Source organism: Castor canadensis, chromosome 2 (assembly GCF_047511655.1).
Source record: "Castor canadensis chromosome 2, mCasCan1.hap1v2, whole genome shotgun sequence".
NCBI classification, from domain to species: Eukaryota; Metazoa; Chordata; class Mammalia; order Rodentia; family Castoridae; genus Castor; species Castor canadensis.
In genome coordinates, this window is record NC_133387.1 from 103,128,365 (window position 1) to 103,150,158 (window position 21,794).

Consider the following 21,794-nt stretch of genomic DNA (forward strand, 5'->3'; position numbering starts at 1 on the left):
GGTCCCCTTGTCAGTACCAACACAGTCCTTGAAGGTTCTGTCTGTAATTGTGTTTTCAAAGTCATGTGTTTTGTTTTTGCTTGTTATTTATTTAGGTACTTCAATCCCTCATCACTTTGTCAGACTTTAATGTGCACCCATAGAACCGAGGAGACACAATGACAATGACACGTCCCGCTTGCCAGCTGCTTGTGTGTGTGTGTGTGTGTGTGTGTGTGTGTGTGTGCGTGCGTGTGTGTGTGCACAGTAGGGGTAGCAACTTATAGGAGAGGTTGGGTGCCAGGAGAGAGGACCATTGTTCCCCCCCCAAAAAAAAAGAGTGAGTCAGAGTCCTGGGGGTAATAGCATGTCCCAGACGAATGAATGACCATGTGTCACCTATTCCTTGAGGAACTTCTAAGTAAGATAAGCAAGCAGAGTTATAAATAGCAAGAACCAAGGTCACACTGCCGTCCACTCCAAATTACAGCGACGATTAGTCATAACCGTGGTGTTTTCCCCTCCTTTCCACATTTTCACAAAACTCTCTGAGAATTGAGGTGAGCCAGGGGTCCAGAGTTGGGTGTCAGGAGGAAGCTGAGGAGTGAGTCGGCTTGTGGTCATTTCAGTCCTGTTTGCAGGTGCAAGGATCCTAGTCAGCCTCCTGGGGAAGCAAAACCCAAGTCTGATCCCTTCCACACATGGCTGCCCTTTCTATTCAGGGGACTTCTGTGTTCCTGTGAGCAGAGACCCTGGCCCGTGCCAGCACTCTTCTGAGCTCTCCAAAATAACTCTTTCTCACCTTTTTTTTTTTTGGTGGTACTAGAATTTGAACTCAGGACCTCAAGCTTGCTAAGTAGGCACTCTACAACTGAGCAATCCAACAGCCCTGTTTTATGTTGAGTATTTTTGAGCTAGGGTCTTGTGAACTATTTGCCTTGGGCTGGCTCCCTTCCTTCCTTTCCTTCCTTCCTTTTTTGGTGGTACTGGGGTTCGCATTCAGGGCCTCATACTTATTAGGCAGGTACTCTACCACTTGAGCCAGTCCATAGCCTTTTTTTTTTGAGATTTGCCTGGGCTGGCTTCGAACCACAATCCTCCTGATCTCTGCCTCCTGAGTAGCTGAGATTATAGGTGTGAGCCACCAGCCTCCTGATCCCTTTAAGCACATCTCCTGCTTGGGTTTGAGCTGTGGTCTTAACCACTGTGACTGTCTTGTTGCCAGCTCTCTGTTTTTCAGAGGAGCTGGTAGAGAATCAAAGGACACTCCTTTCCACTGTCTTGTGTGCCGAGTGGAGTAACTTGGACTACAGTTCCTCTGCAGGACAGTCCATCTGAGAGAGAAGCGTGTCCCTGCTGTGTGTGGGGAGTGAGGGCAGCTTGAAGACCACCCTTTAGGACCTTACCTTCTCTGAGCCCAGTGCCCATGCTCCCCAGGCTGGGCTGGCTCAGATGTCTCTAGCCTGGGCACCCACTCGTTCTTTGAAACTGAAGGTGAAACTCTTTTCAATAGGATTGCAACATACTTTTCTTGGAGGAGGCTCTGATTTTTCTGAACTTCTCCAAAAGGACTTGAACCTCCCCAAAGTTAGCGAAAACCTTTTAACTCTAGGTCTGGTCAGTCTTGAATACTTTGTCTTTGTGACAGTGAGTGCCACTTGCCCTCAGTCAGGCTGAGTTTTTCCTGAGTGAACTCTTGCTTATCTGTTTCTCCTCCCTTTAAGGTGGTGACTCCTTGCTGCATGCAAGTTCACCTGGACCAGGTAAGTCCTTTTGGTTTCTTGTGGGGCCATTTTATCATCCTGGTAGGTGGGACTTTCTCCTTTTTTCCAGCTCTGTCCTCTGGGGACATTTTCTAGTCCTGAGCTGAGGAGGGCTCCTTGGCTTCTCTGCTCTTATCATGTGTTTTCTTTAAGAGGAGAGAATTCTTGTGCTCTGTGACAGGAACCACGTTAGGATTGGTAAAATTTACCTTTGGCACTCGATTTCTTTGGTCTGAGTTTCCTTAGCTGTTTTAGTGATGAAAACACGCTCTGAAAGGACCTGTGTCACTTGGTGGTGGCCATGGGGAGAGCATGATGCAATGGTTTTTGCACATTGGCTCTGACAGATGCCCTGTTTTTATCTGATTGAAGGTAAACTTACAATGACACTTTCTCTTTGGCTTAAGCTTAAGTAAATAGGAATATCCAAGCTGGGTGCCACTTGTAATCCCAGCTACTCAGGAGGGCAGAGATCAGGAAGATGGAAGTTTGAAGCCGGCCTGGGCAAAATAGTTCAAGAGACCCTGTCTTGCAAAAACCTATCACACACACACAAAAAGACTAGTGGAGTGGCTCAAGGTGTAGGCCCTGAGTTCAAACCCAGTACCACAAAAAAAAAAAAAAATCTGTCCTCTTTTTAAATGAAACACCTTTGAGTGTCACACAGTAAGCTTGGCTCCTCTAGTGACACCTATGGGGGCCCCATGTACCATGCAGGACTGTAGGATGTTACAAATCAGAAGTGACTTGTAACTGGGGAAGTCAGCGTGGCAGTCTCTCACTGGGGGGGTGGCAGGGAAAGTACCTGCTGTGCCAGCCTCACCTGTGAGAAGGGGACCAGGTATGCCTGCCACCTCCTCCAGGCTGCCTGGCAGGTGTGTTGCTCTGATCTCCTGCCATGCCCTCAGCCCTGGCTTTGCTGTACACAGCATTCCCATAGTTCTGCCAGGAATTTTGCCCATCTACCCACCTCCGTGTCTCTGTGGGCTGAGTCCAGAGGCATCCACTGTCGTGTGGTGTGGTGTGGTAGAAGTTTCTCTGAGGGCTTGGCGGAGAGGCAACTCTTCATAAAGCAAGTTCGGATCCTGGCCCCCTCACCACTGAGCCTCAGTTTCCTTCTTTACCCTAACTTCACTGACAACCAAATGAAAGGAAAATGATGGTTGGTTGGATGTGTCACAAATGTCCCATTCATAGGCTGGACTCTATTTTTATGCTCCTTTTAATGCTTCTGGGAAGGCAAAATGTGCATTTCAGATCATAGGAGGGGTTACAAACTCACTTAAATGTCTATAAACTATGAAATCATGTTGGAGCATCAAGAACTGCGGTCCCCACCCAGTCTGCTCTGGGTGCCTCAGCCCCACCCTGGGTGGCCGGCCACCCCATCACTCCTCTGTGGAACCCACAGCGAGGGAGGCCTGGTGCAAGTCTGCATAGCACTGGGCTTTGACAGGTTTCTCTTTGTCTCTGTGACTGAGGGGAGCCTGAGGGATGCTGCTCTGAGACCATGGCTAAAGCCTACTTTCTGGGCAGTTGGACTTTAGGCTTACATCTGTCCACAAGTCCCCAGCTTAGTCCTGCAGGAGGGTTGTGGCTGTGGGTCAGATCTAACCTCTTGTTACTTTAAAAAAGTGCTTTAAAATTTCTTTGTTAGAAACTAAGACACAGCCCCCACATTCCTTACCTATGCCTACCCAGGGCCAGGACATCTGTATCACTGTCTCCCACCTCCAGAAGGTATTCAGAGGCAGTAAGACCCCATGCATTTGTCCTATGACAAGGCCTTTTCCTGGATCTCTCCTGAGGACCTGCCCGAAGCTGTTTTATAGTCAACATTTTATTTATTTGGTGGCACTGTGGTTTGAACTCAGGGCCTCACACTTGCTAGGCAGGCGCTCTACCACTTGAGCCACTCCACCAGTCCTGTTTAGTGTTGGAGTTTTTGAGATAGGGTTTCTTGAACTACTTGCCCCGACTGGCTTCAAACTACAATCCTTCTGATCTCAGCCTCCTGATTAGCTAGGATTATAGATGTAAGCCACTGATGCCCGGCTATACTTTAAAGTAATGATGAAAAGTGTAGCACAATACACGCATAAACAATGAGTAACCGTTGCTTACCACCGTGCAGCATTACCGTGGTAGGTCTGTTTACACACTTGTGAGAGTGATTCATTGAATTACTACATTAGCTTGGCTTCGACATTACTAGGGGATCCGTAGTTGAGACTGCTGTCATGTATGTGGTCTGTGGTGGATCGAGATGTCATTATGCAACAAGTGACCATATATGAGGTGAGTATACACAAGCCCACACTGCACTAAGCTCTGTGACCTTTTCCAAATTGCTTTGACTGGCCCTAGACCAGCAATCTTAGCGTGGCCTGGGACCTGGTTAGAATGCATGTCCCCAGGTCAGCCAGACCTGCAGACTCAGGAACTTGGGGTCTGGGGCCCAGCCATGTTCTCCAACAGACTCTTGGTGGTGGAGGGGAAGTTGATGCTGCTCATTGGTGAGGATTTCCACTGTGAGCTAGAGCTGGTGCAGGGGCCACCTGTGGGTCACTGCTCTGGTGTGGTCCCCTGTGTGGCACTGTGAGGCCTGACACTGGGCTCCCTCACAATTTCATCCGATGTGTGGCTTTTTCTCTAAAGCATGGTAATGCTGTCTTCCTCCCGCTGCAGTGGAATAAACTGAAGAGGGAGGTGAGGGCCCCCATCCTGCAGCCTCCCTGCCTGGGCCTGTGCTGGGCTGATCAGCAAGGGGGTGGGGCTGGAGTGGACGGGGCAGCTCGGGATGGGCGGGTCTTCCTCCTCTGCTGGATCTTGGGTAGGAGTCTTTTTTTATTTATAAAAAAGTTATAATAATTTGATATGAAAATATAGATTCAACAGACCGTTTTCTAGAGAAATATAGCTCGGCAAAATGTATCCAAGCAGATACTGAAAATGGACGTACTTATACCCACTGAGGAAACGCAATCAAATAGTGGTGAAGAATCTTCTTAAATAAGACAAAAAAAACCTGAAGTCTTAGTGACATGACCAAAAAAAATCTGAAGTCTTAGTGACATGACCAAATTAACAGGGAACAGGTTATTCTTTGTTGTTATTTTTGGCTTGTTGCTGTATTTGTTCCTTTGTTTATTTATATTAGCATATTGTACTGGGGGTACATTGTGACATTTACAAAAGTTATTACAATATCTCATAGTTGAATTCACTCCTCCGTCATTCTCCTTTATCCTCCCTCCCCCATTCCTGCAACAGTTTCAGCAGGTCTCACTTTTACATTTATGTAACATTGCACAGTGTCTCTTCTCAGGACAGAAGGCACACAGTCCTCTTTTCTCTCTGGTCGTGCGTGGCCAAGAACCTGGCATGGGCCCTGACAGTTTGAATTGGCATGAATGTACTTTTAGGTGACACCTGTATCCTTGCATGTCACCTTGGGAATCACTGGGCCTGTGTGGGTCCTGGCCAGGTTCTTCAGAGCAAGTCTTATTTTCCTTGGTCGCCGTTCATTGATCACTTGCTGTGTGTCAGATGCTCAGCCCATGGGGCTCAGCAAAGTGAAGAAACTCTAAGGTCACAGTCCCTGAGGGCCTTCCACTAGTCTGGCCTTGGCCTCTCTACCCAGGTCTGTGCACTTTCTATACTTTTAGAGACAAGACCCATTCATTGGTGCTGTTTCTATTTTCTTTTTTTGGTGAAATTGGTGTTTAAACTCTGGTCTTCAAGCTTGCAAAGCAGGCACTCTACCACTTGAGCCACGGCTCTAGTCCATTTTGCTCTGATTATTTTGGAGATGGGGTTTTGCGAACTATTTGCTTGGGCTGGCCTCGAGCCTCGATCCTCCTGGTCTTAGCCTCCCAAGTAGCTAGGATTACAGACATGAACCACCGGTACCCAACTTGCTTCTCATTTTTGTTGCATTTGTGGAATAAGGATTATTTATGTTGGAAAAGTCTCTCACATCCTATTAGCAGCACTGGAGAGGGAATTGGTGGTTATTTAGTGTCACTGTGTTTAAGGCCCAGACGTGGTGTTTCTTTCTGGATGTGGGTGCCCTATTCTCAGAATATCTCTGTGAGGTGGACATCCTGGGGACAAGTGATTGGGAGCCTTCTCAAGGTTGTGTTGCCCATGGTGGAACATGACAAGCAGAGGTCCTGGTGTCAGGTGCAATGCCTCTGGGCCTTGTCACACCATCCCTGGTTGTAGTACTGCCTGAGCTGGTCATATGAGATATGACAGTCCCTCACCTCTGATCTCACATGCTGTTGGGGGTCATGTTGACATCGTTCTCAGGCTCTGTGACTCGTCAGTCTTCCAAGTAGAACACGTGTGGATTGCTTGGTTTTCAGATGTGGCAGTGGCTGGTGGTTGGTTCTGGGATATGAATGTCCCTGAAGGTGCCGCTACGCCCTGCTGTCTGGATCTGGCTGAGCTCCTGCTCTATCCCATGCTAGTGACTCTTCCTCTGGCTCATCCTGTGTAGCAGGTCTGCAGGTGTGACTTAAGGACTGGGAGCCCCACTGAGAAAGGCCAGCACCCATCATCCCTGCTGGGAGCTGCTAGGTGTGCCACGATTCCTTTAGCAGTGAGGGTTTGCGGCAGGGCTATTTTGAAACTATGGCATAACTTTGTCTTGGGCAGAGAGGAGGCAGTGAGTGATCTGTGCTGTTTGGCTTTCCTTCATGACCCCTGGAGTTGTCATGGTCTTTGTGTACCGATCCTCTGGCTCTCTACCCAGGATGCCTGTTTTTCTCTTTCTTTTCTGGAATCTTTGGTTTATCACTGTTTTTTCTTCTTTTTTTGGCAGCACTGGAGTTTGAACTCAGGGCCTCATGTTTGCTAAGCAGGCACTCTTACCACTTGAGCCACTCTGCCAGCCTGTTTATCACTGTTGCTTACAAAAGTGGAACATGAGGTTAAAGACCAGGTATGAGCAAAGCTGTCAGTCAGTGAGGCATACCTGCTCTTGTAAAGGTTAGCCTTGTTTATGAAGCATGCACACTGGCTGGGAGTTTCCTGGGAGCCAGGGTGAAAAAGGAAACCACAATTATTGGCATGCCTTTTATCTGAAAGGAGGGGAAAAAAACTGGAGCTCCCAGAAAAAATATGTTAGGTGGAAGGTGTTTACTCAGGTGATGGGATGGGTCTTGAGCCCAGAGCCTTGGAACAAGTGCTCTTGTCTGTTCCCAGGTGCCTTGCAATGATGATTTTAAAGACAGTTGTTTTGGAGAAGACCTATTGCAGTGTAACCCCATTATGGCCTCTAGGGCCCTTGACAGGGTTTTTAGAAACATAAAAGGACAGTGGTGTCTTTATCAATAGTGTCTTTGTAATGTGCTTACATCATAGTGTGCTGTTTGACATACTTGGTGATGAGAGTGGTGACTTGACTGGATTTTTAGGAGTCAGAGCCTGTGAGACAGCCGTGAGGTGTTTTTTGTTTGTTTGGTTTTTTTTTTTTTGGGTGGTACTAGGCTTTGAACTCAGGGTCTCATGCTTGCTATGCAGGTACCCTACCACTGGAACCACTCCATCAGCCCTTTTTTTATTGATGGGTATTTTCAAGATAGGGTCTCACAAACTATTTGCCCAGGCTGGCCTTGAACTGGGATCCTCCTGATGTCTGCCTCCTTAGTAGCTAAGATTATAGGCGTCAGCCACTGATTCCTGGCTCCATTTTCCTCTTCTGTAATATGGCTGTTGGTGCCACCACCTTCTCATGGGGTCACTGGAAAGACCAAATGAAGTAGTGCATTAAAATTCTCAGCGCTGGTTGTACACACAGAAAATACACAGTGAAGGGGGAAAGCTTGGTAAATGGTTCCTTGGATGTCACAGGACAACACAGTCTTTCAACTCCGGAGCCTGGCTGTTTATTTTATATTTTTGGCTTGTGCTCTCTTGCCATCTGATGGGAGAGAACCAGTCTGATGAGCTCCAGGGAATGTCCTTTGCTTCCTGAGGGTGTGGGGCATGGAGAACAGATGCCCGTCCTATGATGCCTCTCTGGAGACTGAGGGCCAGAACTGGGGAAGGGAGAGGCTGGGGTCACATGGGTGTATGCACATCCCTGGTTGGTTGCTACTGGTTTGCAGGACAGTTGTCTAAACAGTGGCCTGTCACCTTTTCATTGAAGTTCAATGGCAAAAATTTGTTTTATATCTAATCTTCACTTTAATGTACCATCCAAGGGAGCTAGTTCATATCAGGCACTAATGTGTCCTGATGCTGCTGTGTGCCTTAGTTAGGAGATCCTAGTGTCTGTGTGTGTGATCCCCACCAGGCGGCCCCCAGCTGCCAGTGTCTAGGGAGGGGGCCTGGACTCACCCAGCCCTGTGGAAGTGCTGTGCTGCTTACAGAGTGGTTGTCATCCGTGACGGAGGCCTGGCCTGTGTCTCTAGTGGCTTTCTGGTGGCCTTCCGGTAATGGTGTGTAGGAGGCAGTCAGGCTGGTGCCAGCTATAGGTCAAGAGTAGGAGCAGAGTCCTCTTTGCGGACACTCGCACACAGACTGCTTTTCGGGTGTTTCATGCTGGAGTAGAAGGTGTGTAAGAGTAGTTCTTAAGTCATAATGGCTTTACTTTTCTTTGAGCAGGTTCTTTTTAAAGGTGACATCAGGAGCAAAGTCATACAGCCTAAGACTGGAGTTTTTAACTGGGTTTTGCTAGCAAACCTCCTGGCTGATTGTGTGTGTGTGTGGTGTCTGTGTCATAGCTGGGTGTGTGCACAGTGTGTGTATGTGTGTGTCTGTGTATTGGCACTTTGTTCAATAAGCCTTGCCTAAATTCAAAAGACCACGCAGAGGAAGTTGTGCTAAGGGATGGACAGACTGTGACATGTCTCCTCCTTGCGTGTCTACCAGCAGCCATGACAGTCTTTCCAAGGTCTCAGGTTATTTTGGAAAGAATGGTGCCCAGGGAGAAGAGTGGGGACAAGCTTCTGGTGGTGACAAGAGCTTGCTATAATGGTAGCTCTTTTATTTGATTGCAAATTTCCAAAACACCAGAGCTATCCATCTGCCAAATACTGAGTTGAATGCTGAGTGTCTAGAAATTCAGACTGGTCAGTCTGGTGACCTTGACCTCAGAGGCTGTAGAGGTCTCTTCTGCTGCAGTGGTCTCTGTGTATGAATTTTATCACAAACAACTTCTTGGAAGTTTCTTTGTATGAATTTCTGGTCCTCGTGGCCACAAATCAGGTATTTGATTGAACACTGGTGATTTCTCGCTTGTGGATTGCTTCCACTGGGGTAAACTCTAGAAACACGGAGATGTGGTGCTACATGTCACAGCAGAGTCGTAGCTATGTGACCGTGACTGTTCTTTAAAGATCCCTTACAGGTGCACACCTGGGCGCGCACGTTGTGGTCAGGCCATCACTGCCTGTTGGATTCTGTAAGTTCACCAGGAAGGTTCATACGGGCATGCTGTGTTGTATCAGGCCAACAGAGATGTGCAAATACCCTTGCTCCCTTGTCTCTCAGGAAGCAGAGGGAAAAATTCAAAGAGTCCCATGGGGTCATTTGATCAAGGGAACCAAACTCCACAGCTGTGGTTTTGGCAAGAGCCAAGTGAGACCCAGAAATGAAAAAAAAAAACAAAAAAAAAAACAGGTTGCCTCCTGACTCACAGTTATCCTAGAATGGTGTTTTACTTCATCCGAACACACAGTGTTGGGTGTTGGAGGGCACCATGGAGGGCCCCTGTAAAAATGGTACATGGGAGGGAGGAGTGGGACACTTAGCAGGCTCAGGTAGGAAGAATGGAGCAAGGAAAGCATGCTTACATCCAGGAGGCTGTGACAGGTAGGAGGTCGCAGTACCATAAGTGGGAAGGTGTGAGGATGCCAGCTTTCTGACCCAGGAGCACTGGGGAGCACCTATCCTTGCTCAGGGAAGAACCTCAGGTCTGATTTCCCAGCAGGAAGCCTGGGCTCACCATCCTGTCTGGTCTTCTAGCCCTCCTTCTTCCACTGAGATGGGGGTGCTAGTACCACAAGTCCAGAACCACAGGGGTGGAGAGGAGGATTAGAACTAGGTGTGCAAATGAGCTGACAGGTGGCAGGGCTCCCTGTCACCATCACTCACATTCCTGCCCCTTGTGATCTGGCCTACCAACCCCTTGAGGGCAGCACAGAGCCGGCCCTGCTCACTTTCTTTCTCTGTTCCTCATTTCCTATCTTGGGAAGGGTTCTAAGGTATCAACAGACAGCTGGAAGGGAGCGTTGAGAACCAAAATCCTTAGCCAGGCACCAGTGGCTCATCCCTGTAATCTTAGCTACTCAGGAGGCTGAGATCAGGAAGATCATAGTTCACAGCCAGCCCAGACAAATAGTCATGAGACCCTATCTTGAAAAAACCCTTCCCAGAAAGGGCTGATGGAGTGGCTGAATTCAAACCCCAGTACCACAAAAAAGAAAAGAAAAAAGAAAATCACAATCCTGAATTGTTCCCAGATTCATTTTCTTAGCTCTGCATTTAACACACACACACACACACACACACACACACACACACACACACACACACACACACACATACACACACACACACACACACCCTCCCTCCCCTCCCTCCCTCCCTCCCTCCCTCCTGTTTTTCTGGTGGTACTAGGGATTCAACTCAGGATTCAGCTTCCTAGTCAAGTACCACTTGAGCCACTTCTCTAGTCCTTTTGCTTTTGCTTTTCAGATAGGGTCTCACACTTTTGCTCAGGTCACATCCCTGGTCCTTGATTCTCTTACCTTTGCCTCCAGCTGGGATTACAAGTGTGCACTACTACCCATCTCAGCCCTTTGGAAGTTTCTCTTCTTTATCTCTCTGCACCTGTGGCTTTTTTAAAATTTTGCAATACTAGGATTTGAACTCAGGGTCTACATCTTGAGCCATTCTACCAGCCCTTTTTCGTGATGGGTTTTTTCCCAGCTAAGGTCTCACAAAGTATTTGCCCAGTCTGGTTTTGAACTATGATTCTCTTGATCTCTGCCTCCTGAGTAGTTTGGATTATAGGTGTGAGCCACCAGTGCCCTGCTTGTGGGTTACTCTTGAGAGGAGCAAAGTGTGTAGTGGTGAAGAGGGACAAGCCACCATTGCCTGTCTCAGTGAAACTCATACCTGGCTTTGCAGGTAAGGAAACAACCCTGCAGCACATAGAACGTTAGACCAGAAACAAATGCTAGTGTCCTTGTACGTCTGAGCCCTGGAGAGACGCATCTGTAGTGTGGGGTGAGTTGTATTCTTTAAAATTCATGTCCACCTGAAACCTCAGAATTTGACCATATTTTGGGTAATTATGGAGCTACATATACACACACACACACACATATATATATATAGAGAGAGAGATTAGGATGGGCTTTCGGAGGCAGAGTTGGAGCAATGTGTCTACAAGACAGATTGTGGCGGCCATGAGAATGTCAAAGAGGCAAGAAGGGACCCCCACCACACACCCCTTAAAGCTCTCAGAGGGAGCATGGCTCTGTCCATACCTTGACTTCTAATTTTTGAACTCCCAGTCTCAGAGCATAAATGCTTGTTGTTTTAGGCCACCCAGTTTGGGGTGCTTTGTTAAGGCAGCCATAGGAAGTAAATCCGATGGGAACCTCTCTTCACCTTAGGTGTTCCCCAGTCACCTGGAACTTCTTCTTGGCTCATGGACTGCAGAGGAAGCCAGCCCAGCTATAGGGCCAGTGACACAGCCCTCATAGGAACCTGTGTGGAGTGGCTCCAGAGACAGAGGGCCTTGGGGCAAGGCCACCAGGGCCCCTCCTCTGAACTGCCACACGCAGTTTGGAAACACATTTTCAGAATGTGCACTGTGGAAATTGAAAGGTGCTTTGGCTGTGAACTGTCTTGAGGATTCCATAGGACTGCAAAGTCTCCATCCCTCACCCAAAAGGACCGCTCTGCCTTCCTGCCTTGGGGGTGCCCAGTCTGTCCTGCAGCAGTGTGGTGAGTAGGACCAGAGACAAAGGCCTGTTTTCATTGATGGTTGCAGGAGGGAGTTGTGACCTCTGGCCACCAGCTCTTCTCTAAAGCATCTCAGCTACGCCACCACCCCAGGCATTGTCACCCCCAGGATGTATGTGGCATTCCCTACCCCGCCTTCTACCCGCAGGCTAAACTTTGATCTGGTACTTTCCTTTGATTGCACCGTGCCCTCCCATGTCTAAAATAATACCCAGCCTTTGGCTGTTTCCACCAGGAGGGTGGGAGTTGCCTGGATCTTCTTCTGTAGCCAGGAACTTCCGAACTTCTGGTTCTCAGTTCACTGGGAAACCTGCAAGAAAGGAAAGGAGACATACCAAGCAATTCTGAGTCTCCCATTGCAGGGCCCTTTGTCACTTATTCTGCCTGGCAGTTATTGTCCCTCTCTGCAGGTGGAAGGGATTGTGGGACTTCTATAGCCTGGAACATGTTGACCCTGTGAGGTGTCATCTTGCATCTACCCACAGAGCACAAAGCCTTAGCTAATGATTAAAAGCCCACACTGGGCTGCAGTGCCTGTCACACCTGTGGCAACTTGTCACTCTGTGCCACCAGGTGTGTGGTGCTCACATCTGTTGCTGGGTTCCCAAGAGGTGGGACCAGTAAGCCTGGCAACCCTCGTCCCCCGGGCCACCCCCTCCCCTGTCCTCTAAGGGCCAGCTCCAAAGCCACTAATATACAAGACCTTGCCGGCAGCCTTTCTTGGTGGGGGGAGGGACTCAGAACTTTGAGTGGATGTCACTAAGGCTGGTGGCTGAACCTATGTAGGTGGCTGAGGAAAATCTAATTGTGTTGGGTAACATGGAGGGCCCTTGAAGCCAGAGGCCAAGGGAAAACCAAATGTTTATTTATTTAAATTTTATTTTGGCAGTGCTGGGGGTTTGAACTTAGGGCCTTGTGCTTGCCAGGCAAGCATTCTACTGTTGAGCCATGCCTCCTGCCCTTGTTTCCTCCTAATCGGAGAGACATTAGTCCATGTCTGGGTAGCATAATCCTGGATGTGTGGGGGTGGGTATTGTGTTGGCACAGCATTTAAGTCACCTGAGTGTATTTACCTGCAAGAGGACACCACCCCCCTGCCAAATCTATCTTCACTCTCAGGAGGGCCAGTCTGGAAGTCAGAGGCCATCTCAGGCTCCTCTGTCACTTATATGTGGCCTTGCTTCCTTATCTCCACATGTGGGTGTGGACCACTGATGTCTGGAGTCCCCTGTGTCACAGTCTCTGTTCAGAAGCAGGTTCCTTGGCTCACTGAACCCTCCTTTGAGTTTCCTGGGAGGCCACTTGTTCCTGCTTATGCTTGGTGGCCCTGGGTTCGGTGTCCCCTGCCAGCAGCAGGCACCTCTGTTCTGTCAGCCAGGCGCTTGGGCAGGCCATCCTCACCGCTGGGCTGCTGTCACAATTCTGTTTTCTAGGTATGTTGTTGACGGGTTTGTTTGGAATGGGTAATTCCTTCAGACTGTTAGGAAACAGTGTAGAAAAGAAAAAAATGTTTTTTGTGTTTATTGGAAACCTGTCACATTTGGACGCTTGCTTAGAAAGAGGAGGTGCTTTTGTTTGTTTGCTTTTGTCGTGGGAATGGGGCTTTGTGCTTGCAGAAGCAGGTGTTCTACTGCTTGAGCCACACCTCTAGTCCATTTTGCTCTGGTTATATTGGAGATGGGGCTCTGATGAACTTTTTGCTTGGGCTGGTTTTGAACCTTAATCCTCCCGAGTTGGTAGGATTACAGGCGTGAGCCACCGGTGTCCTGCAAGGAGAAGCATGTTTAGAGGATTTTTGGTTTTTTTTGCTATGTTGGGGGCAGGTGATCTACCATTTCAGCCACTCCACCAGCCCTAATTGCACGTTTAATTACATGGGTACCTCCCATTTAGGTGAAAGCATCCTCCCTCTGGCCTAGTAACAACGACACTCCTAATCCTGACCTTCCCCCAGGCCCTTCCTGTATTTCCAGTGAACAGGTCCTGGAGAGCAGGCTTGGGTCAGAGTATAGGGGACTTCAGAGGGACAGGGTGGGCCTGCGTCTGGTTTCTAACAACTCTTAGTTTTGTTGCTTTGGAACACAATTTTGATCACTAGAACAGACTTTAAAAAGTATTACTTAGAATTAACTAGAATAGCTCTAGTTTTGGAGGACACAAGGGAACTAATTCGTTCTAAGAACTGAAGCAATTAAACATTTAACCTTCTTTGTTTTGGGGGATGCTGGGGATTGAACCCAGGGCTTTGGTGCGTGTTAGGCAAGTGCTCTACTGCTGAGCTTCATCCCCTGCTAATCTTCCTTTCTTGTAGGAACTGCACCTCAGGGGTTTCCAAATAAAGGAAGGAGAAAGTTTTATGGATAGAGAAATAGCAGTCATTAAGGTTGAAATGTGGGGGTGGGGGTGGGAGGAAGTAGCCCAAATAATGTATACACATGTAAGTGAATGTAAAAACGATGGAATAAAATTTTTTAAAAAAGGAAAATTCAGTTATCCCTGCCAGATAAACACAGTGTTACTTGTTAACATAAAAAAAGTGACCAAAAAACAAAAACCCATTGAAATATACTTCCTTCGTTCAAAGCCCAGAACTGTAGGGGGTGATTCTTGTCCTGATCTGGAGTGGTCTTCACTGTCACAAAAGGGAAGTGGGCCACAAGTCATGTGTGCTCTTCTGAATCCTTACCAGAAATCAAACCAGAACCAGACCAAAGCTCACTCACATCCATCAGCAACTGGCAGGAAACCAGGGCTGAGAGCAATCTGTGAAGTAACACAGAAAGGGGGTCAGCAAATTCCAGAGAGGCTGAAATCCTCCTGGGCAAAAAGAGGAGGAAGAATCTGTCTTGTAAAAGAACTGAAGAGTATTTGGATCTCAGTTCAACAGACTGTAATAACAAAATGCACGGAGCATGTGACAGAGAAGTTAGAATGCTGACTAGACATTTCATGATGCCAGGGAATTACTGCTCATATTACTGATATTTTGTCATTCTATTTTTTTTGATTTAAAGTCCTTACTTTTAATTTTTTTATTTTGGCGATACTGGGTGTTGAACTCAGGGCTTGTGTCCTCAATAGCTTGAGCCACTGAGCCATACCCCCACCTTCAAGTCCTATCCTTTAAAGATGAAATCTGAGTTATTGGTGACTCATGGGATAGGAGTTAAGATGTCCCAGGAATAGGGGTGTGTGTCTGAGTGCAGCTCCTTTGGGTGGGGTTGACAACTATGATGTGGGTAATAGATCCTGGCCTCTGCCTTCCCAGGGTGTCCTGCAGGACAGGAGATGAGTCCAAGCATCTATTTGGGGTTGGATGGTGGCCCAACCCCAGTGGCCACCCCAGGCCGTCTTATCCTTATGACTTTATCACATACCACTTCGTCCCCAACCACTGTCCCCACCGTTATTTTTACATTATCTGCCATTGCTTATGGATCAACACTGTGAGAATGCTTTTGGTTATTTTTATTCTTTTGGCGGTACTGGAGTTTGAACTCAGAGCCTCATGCTTGCTAGGCAGCTGCTCTACCATTTGAGCCACTCCAGCAGTCCACTGTGTGACTGTTGAAGTCTGGAAAGATTCTCTCGTCACTGCTGCTGTGATGTGTCTTAAGTGATGATAGGTTGCATGGAAACCTGCTGTGGTCCTCACTGCACGACACAGAGGTCACCCACTATTTTCTGAAATGGCAGCATTTGCTTTCCCAAGCCGTTCATGATATCCCTGAATAAACGGTGGCCAGGTGCAGTCTTACTTATTCCCTTGGGAAGATTCTACACCTCCCTCAATGGAAAGGTCAAGCTTGTGTTGATTTGCTCCTAAGAAGAAATGGGACCAAGGCGGTGAAAGCAGAGTTTAACTCCATACAAGAAGAACTTTGGAAAATTAAGACAGTTACAAATGGAGTTGAAGCTAGGCACCAGTGGCTCACTCCTATAATCCCACCTGTTTGGGAGCCTGAGATCAGGAGGATCAAAGTTTCAGGGCAGCTCAGGCAAAAAGTTTTTGAGATCCCTTCTCAACAGAAAAAGCTGGGTGTGGTGTTGTGAGTCTGTCATCCCAGCTATGGTGGGAAGCATAAAGAGGAGGATCTGAGGTCCAGGCCACCTGGGGAAGAGCGGTATTCTGTCTCCAACATAACCAGAGCAACAGAGGAGGGTAAAAGAAGGAAACTGAGAAGGTGAATATGGCTGATGTACTTTCTATTTAAGAATGAATATAGAATTTCTAAACTTGTTGAAATCGCCATAAAGGGGACTAAGGTAGAAAGGAGAAAAATAGAGGGGAGGACCCAATTCAGGTTACAATACACATATACATGAAAATGTCACAATTAAACTCCTGTATAGCTATTAAACAAAACAAAAATGTCTTTTTTCAAAAACAAAGAACAGGAAAGGAAAACAGGTTTTGTCTGGGAGTTGGCACCAGTGTGGGGGAGGATATAAGGAAAGGGTGTAGGAAGATGAATGTGGTGGAATATTATGTACTCATGTATGAAAATGGAAAAATAAGAGCTGTTGAAACTATTCCAGGAAAGGCGGGGGGAGAGTAAAGGAGAATGATGGAGGGGGTGAATTCAACTATGATATATTGTAAGAACTTTGGTAAATGTCACAATGGACCCCCAGTACAACAATAATATGGTAATAGAAATAAATAAATAAAACCAGAGAAAACAACCATAATAACCAGAACAAAAAGGACTGGGGGGCATGGCTCATAGGGTATGAGTGCTTGCCTAGCAAACATGAGACCCTGAGTTTCAAACCTCTAAAAAACAAAACAAAATAAAAATACATGGACTTGAACTTATACAAGGTAGTCACCTCTGCATCCTTGGTAGAAGCTGGTAGTAGCTATTTCTGGGGTGAGTGGGATGCTACCTGTGGTGACAAGGCCATGACAGACCACACTGAGGCATAGGTCTTTTAGATTGGATCTCGGTGCATAAACCAGCAGCTAACAAGTTCTCTGGCCCAACCCCAAACCTTGGTGGGTATTTAAGCCAACAAGAAACAGAGTCAGCGACTTTGGGGCCCATGCCTATGGCTCTGGTGTCTAGCATGGTTTCTGGAATAGGCTGGGTGGCCAGCAGGTTAGTGGTCGGTTTGAGTGCAGCCTCATTTATGTTGTTCTTGGAGGGCCAGATGGAGTTGCATTCCAGTTAATAAGCAGAAAGGACTCAGACGTTGATGTGACACTTGTGACTCCTCCAGCCGAACTCCTTCTCCTTCTTCATCCAACACTCCTCTGTGCCCTTTGCATTTTATTTGATTTTGAGACAGATCCTTGCCACTAACTTCCTCAGGTTGGCTTCAAACTCAAGATTCTTTTGCCTCTGCCTCCTGAGAAGCTGAGATTACAGGCAGGTACCACCACACCTGCCTTTTGAAGGTGTTTCTACTAGGCAAAAATAATCCTGATCTTTCCAAATGACTATCCACTTACGAACTTGCATATACCACCTCCCTTCCTATCTCCTTGTAGGCTCCCCAAATGCGGGAGATGTGCTTGCTCAAGCTTTTTCAATCCTGATACTCACAGTGGGTCTGAGCACATATCAAGAGCTGGAAATTAGCTGATGATGTTATTACTGTATAAATTAGCTTTCCTGGGAGGCCTCAGGACATTCTCTCATTTGAAGTGTTACATGGATCCTCCCCAGTCCCCCAGGAGGGCCTCTACATTAGAGTAAGTCTGTAGTCCTTGATTAGGATCTATTGGGTGAAGGAAGAGCTCAAAGTGGTTGGTTGTCCTGTTTTCCTGCCCCTTTCACCATTTTATGAGGTCTGTCAAATCTTCCTAGTAGCACCAAACAGTCTCATGTATAGGTCTCGTTCCCCCAGAAAAACCAACTTTTGTTTACCAACGTCAGAAAGGAGTGCTACCCCCTTGCTCTGATTCAGCTGTATAGGGTCATTCTTGCTCCATGTAGGATGGCCTTCTGGCTCCGATGATGTTACAGCACCATGGTGGGAAACCCACGATAGAGGAAAGCTGCAGTCCTCATGGTAGCCAGGAAGCAGCGAGAGAGGGAAAGGCATGGGCAGGGGAGACAATGACACCCTTCAAAGTCTTCCAGTCTCCTACTTCCACCTCCTATAGTTCCCCCACCCCAATAACACCACAGCTGGGGAATTAAGCCTTCACCACGTGAGCCTGTGGGAATGTTCCAGATTCCAAAAAAGCCCCTGTTGGTGTCATTTGCTGGTTCCCATAACTTTTCAGAAGGGCCTGTGGAATGCCAAGGGAGAAGAACTGAATCCCCCAGGAGCTTGGGCTATAAGCCCGGGGGCTTCACACGAGGCTGCAGAGGGGTACACAGGGAGCACAGGCCCTGGGGAGAGTGTGTCTTGTGGGTTATGTGTGGGACTTTGCTAGATTTACCCACGATTGTGTCTCAGTCTTCAACTTTAGGGGACCTGGTCCATTTGGCTCCATCTTCTTTTCTTCCTTACTTTCTTTCCCACTTGCACTCCTGCCCTCCTCTCCTGGCCACCCTTGACTTCCTCACTAGTAGTAAGTAAACCACTGGGAAGAGACTGAGGCTGATAGAAGCTCAACCTTTTATTTTTGTTTTTTTAATTTGGCGGTACTGAGGGTTTGAACTCAGGGCCTTGCCCCTGCTAGGCATGTGCTCTACCACTTGAGCCACTCCGCCAGCCCCGAGGCTCAGCACTTGGTGTGCATTAAATCTTCCTGGGTCTTCACGGCACACTGGATTCCACGCTGCCACCATCCCCACTTTACAAATGGGGAAACTGAGGCGCCTGAAAGTTAGAAGCATCGTTCTAGCAAACGTTTAATACAGGCTCTGGGGAGGGGGAGGCCCAGCTTTGCAATGCTTGCTGGTTTCCATGGTGTAAACGCCAGCTCTGGGGCTGACTTCAGCCTTCCAACCTGTCAGCCAGGGAGCTTGGAGTTGGGGGATATGCACACATTGGGTTCCCTGGGGAGCAGCTCCTGACACCTTGGAGGTCAAGGGCAGCAGCTTGTCTGACCTTGTGCCTACCATCTGCCTATCTGGCCCAGTGCTTTGTGATCCTCCTATGATGATTCTAGCTGCCACAGACACTAAACCTTGTTAAAAACAACCGGAATTGTGTGCTGACCACCCCTATCACTCCTCCTCCCATGGACACCTATAGGGTGCCTTTAGGGACCATCTTAATTCAGTGTCTGGCTTTTGGCTCCATGAGATCTGTTGTACCTTTCATGCTGTGAACTCCACAGGAGTCTGACATGTATCCCCCATGGCTTCCTCTGGAGCATACAGCCTGCTACCTCCATTTCTTTGCTCAGACTTCTGGAGAAATTCTCTCTCCTACCCAGGCATCCCCCTGTTTTAGGCCCTCCCCACTGCAACACGTCCAAAGTGGCCACAGTTGACCTGGGTGCTGGGGCCCATGATTGTCACCTCCAACATTGCCTCCTCTTGTTTTCAGGCCCCTTATCTGTACATTTAAGTGACTTCTTCTCCAGGACAGCATTCTCAGCCATTCGGTTTGAGGCATTCTGGCATCTCCTTTCCCTCTTACCGTCTTCCCTTGTGCCTGAGAATGTACCAGTCCTCCTGCAGATGCTAATTTGCATTCAGAGACATGAAAGTTGAGCAGGGAGGAGAATGAACAGGTTGGAGATGTGGGAAGGAAACTCCAAGGGTCCAACTGCACATGGCTTGCTGTGGCAGCTGACACCTCTGAGGGCTTTGGGTGATCTGTGGCATCCCCTGCCTATGGTGACAACCTCCAGCCCACACAAATGGAAGGCCTGTGGCCTCTGGCCCCGGGCAGTGAGTGAGTGAGTGAGTGTGTGTGGGTTGAGGGTGGTTTATAAGATGAGGAACAGTTTCTCTGCCTCATCATTGGTTACTTTCCTGAAGTTGGGTGGTTGGTCTTCCCATGAGGACAGGTCACTGTCTCTCTTGGTTTGGGGTTGATGCTAAGATGTGAGAAAAAATTGTGCCCTTGGATTGGAGGTTGTATTAGTGAGTTTTTCATTGTGATGACAGAGCACCTGAGAGAAGCAACTTGAAAGGAGGAAGTTCTCTGTTGGCTCATGGTTTCATTGGCTTCAGCCCATTGTTGGCTGTGTCCCTTCTTTCTGGGTGTGTGGTGAGGCAGACCTTTGTAGGGGAAGGGTGTGGTGGAGCAAAGCTGCTCACCTTTGGTGGTCAGGATGCATGGAGGAGAAGAGAGGACAAGGACAAGACATACCCTCTCAAAGCAAGGCCCCACTGACCCACTCCTTCCAAGCAGGCCTCATTCCCAACAGCCCATTCAGCTATGAACTCATCAGGGGATTAAGTTAGGACTCACATGACCCAATCAGCTACCCATAGAGCCACCATGTGGTAACCAAGCCTTCAACTCACGAGCCTTTTGGGGGACACTTCGTATCCAAACCGTATCAGAAGTACAGCCTGTGACTGAGCTGACACCATCCAGCCTGCAGGCCCCATTACCTACAGCCATTTTCCTGGGAAGGAACGACTGACCATGCATTGCTCTCCCAGGAAGCAAGAGGTAGGTATACTGTAGACACAAGCTTCCTAAGCCCCATGATTGAATGAGGACACTTGGGGCCTAAAAAGCAGCTTTGCTCTCTGCCGGACAAGCCGACCTGCAAGTGGCTTTGTGACTCTCAAGCCTCCCTGTGGGGTCCATCCCTGGTTTGATTCTGGTGAACATACCTGGGCTCTGCTGGGAGACTCCAGCATCAGCAGTGGTTGGTATCTGGCTGAGAGCCTTGCTGAGCAAACGGATGTAGGAGGGCTTGGTCCCTACCCAACAGCCAGGCATATAGGGGGCTCTGAGCCCCGACTGTTTTTCCTTTTCTGGGTCATCCTTTGTGTTATTATTCCAGCTGGTCTGGGCGAAGGCTGTGTTGGAAGAATTAAGAGGCTCCACTTGTCCTTCTTGGGGTGGAGAAAGATGTGGTCCTGGCTGGAGATCTGTGACCTGTTCTCAGTGCTCTCTGGGCAGCCCTTTTGCCCCGTGAGTACTGTGCTGAGCAACCTGCTGGCTGCAGGGCCAAGGCCTGTGTCTTGTCTGTAGCATCTGTAGGTTTAGATCTTCACAGTGACTTTGCTGCCCCCTTGTCCTTGACATATTGGGGCAGATATGCCCTGGGTCTGGCTGGATGCTTGGGACTGGTGTGGCCATCTGTGGTGGGATGCCTGTGTTCTGCCTGCAGGACTGGCCTGTAGGTTCTCTGCAAGGCTGTCTGCCAGGGTGTCAGTAGGATGGTTGGCGGGACAGGACCCAGGCCTGGAGGGCACAGTGGACGATGGACTCAGCACAGGCTGCCCACACCTCCCAACACAAGTTCAGACCATGGTACTACGACAAATGCTCTTGACCTTCTAAATCAGGCTCTCCCTGGCATGTTTGACCCACCCTGGTGCATTGTTCTGCTATGGGTGACAGACCTCCTGGCTGTTACTCCTGGCTGCTGCCTGCCCTGGGGATACTCCTTTGGGGTTCTTTGTGTTCTAATTTTTTTTTTTTTCCCAGTATGGGCCTTCATCTTCAGCCAGTCTACTAACCCTTTTTTGTGATTTTTTTTTTTTTTTTTTAAGATAGGGTCTTATCAACTATTTGCCTGGGCTGGATTTGAGCCTTGATCCTCCTGAGTAGCTAAGATTACAGGTGAGCCACCAGCACCCAGCCCTTTCTGTTCTAATTGATACACAGTAATTGAACATATTTATGGGACACAGTGTTATGCTTCTGTGCACATATTTATACAATGTGTAACGATCAAATCAAGGTAATCAGCACATCCATCAATACCCTTGTTCACCATGTCTTCGTGTTGAGGACATTTGGAATCCTCTGTCAGCTACTTTGACATATCCAAGGTATCCCTGAGTTGTAGAACTTCTGTCCAGCCATGATCGTGTGTCAAGTTGTAGGTGGTGTTTGTGAGAGCTTTGGGTTTCCAGGGCTCCTTGTTTTCGGTCACCTGCCTACTGGCCCTGGCTGCTGTCCAGTTGTTCCTCATTGGTCAAGTGCAGGATGGAGGTTAGGACTAAAGACAAGACCCTTTTTTCTGAT

At 48.1% G+C, this 21,794-nt stretch overlaps 1 protein-coding gene across 8 annotated transcripts in view; it reads left to right on the forward strand.

Moving 5' to 3' along the window:
* The window catches only part of Tns3 (tensin 3), a 271,418-nt gene that overhangs the window by 90,375 nt on the left and 159,249 nt on the right, over nucleotides 1-21,794 (forward strand). For 6 of the 8 annotated variants that reach the window (XM_074065416.1, XM_074065415.1, XM_074065410.1 and 3 more), the window contains exon 4: nucleotides 1,704-1,742. The exons of 1 other annotated variant lie outside the window; for it this stretch is intronic. In XM_074065416.1, coding sequence (XP_073921517.1) covers nucleotides 1,722-1,742 — 21 coding nt within the window. In that variant the 5' untranslated portion in view covers nucleotides 1,704-1,721. Of the gene's footprint in view, nucleotides 1-1,703; nucleotides 1,743-10,886; nucleotides 10,986-11,377; nucleotides 11,712-21,794 lie in introns of all 8 variants that reach the window. One more of the 8 variants, XM_074065414.1, reaches the window with a different exon arrangement.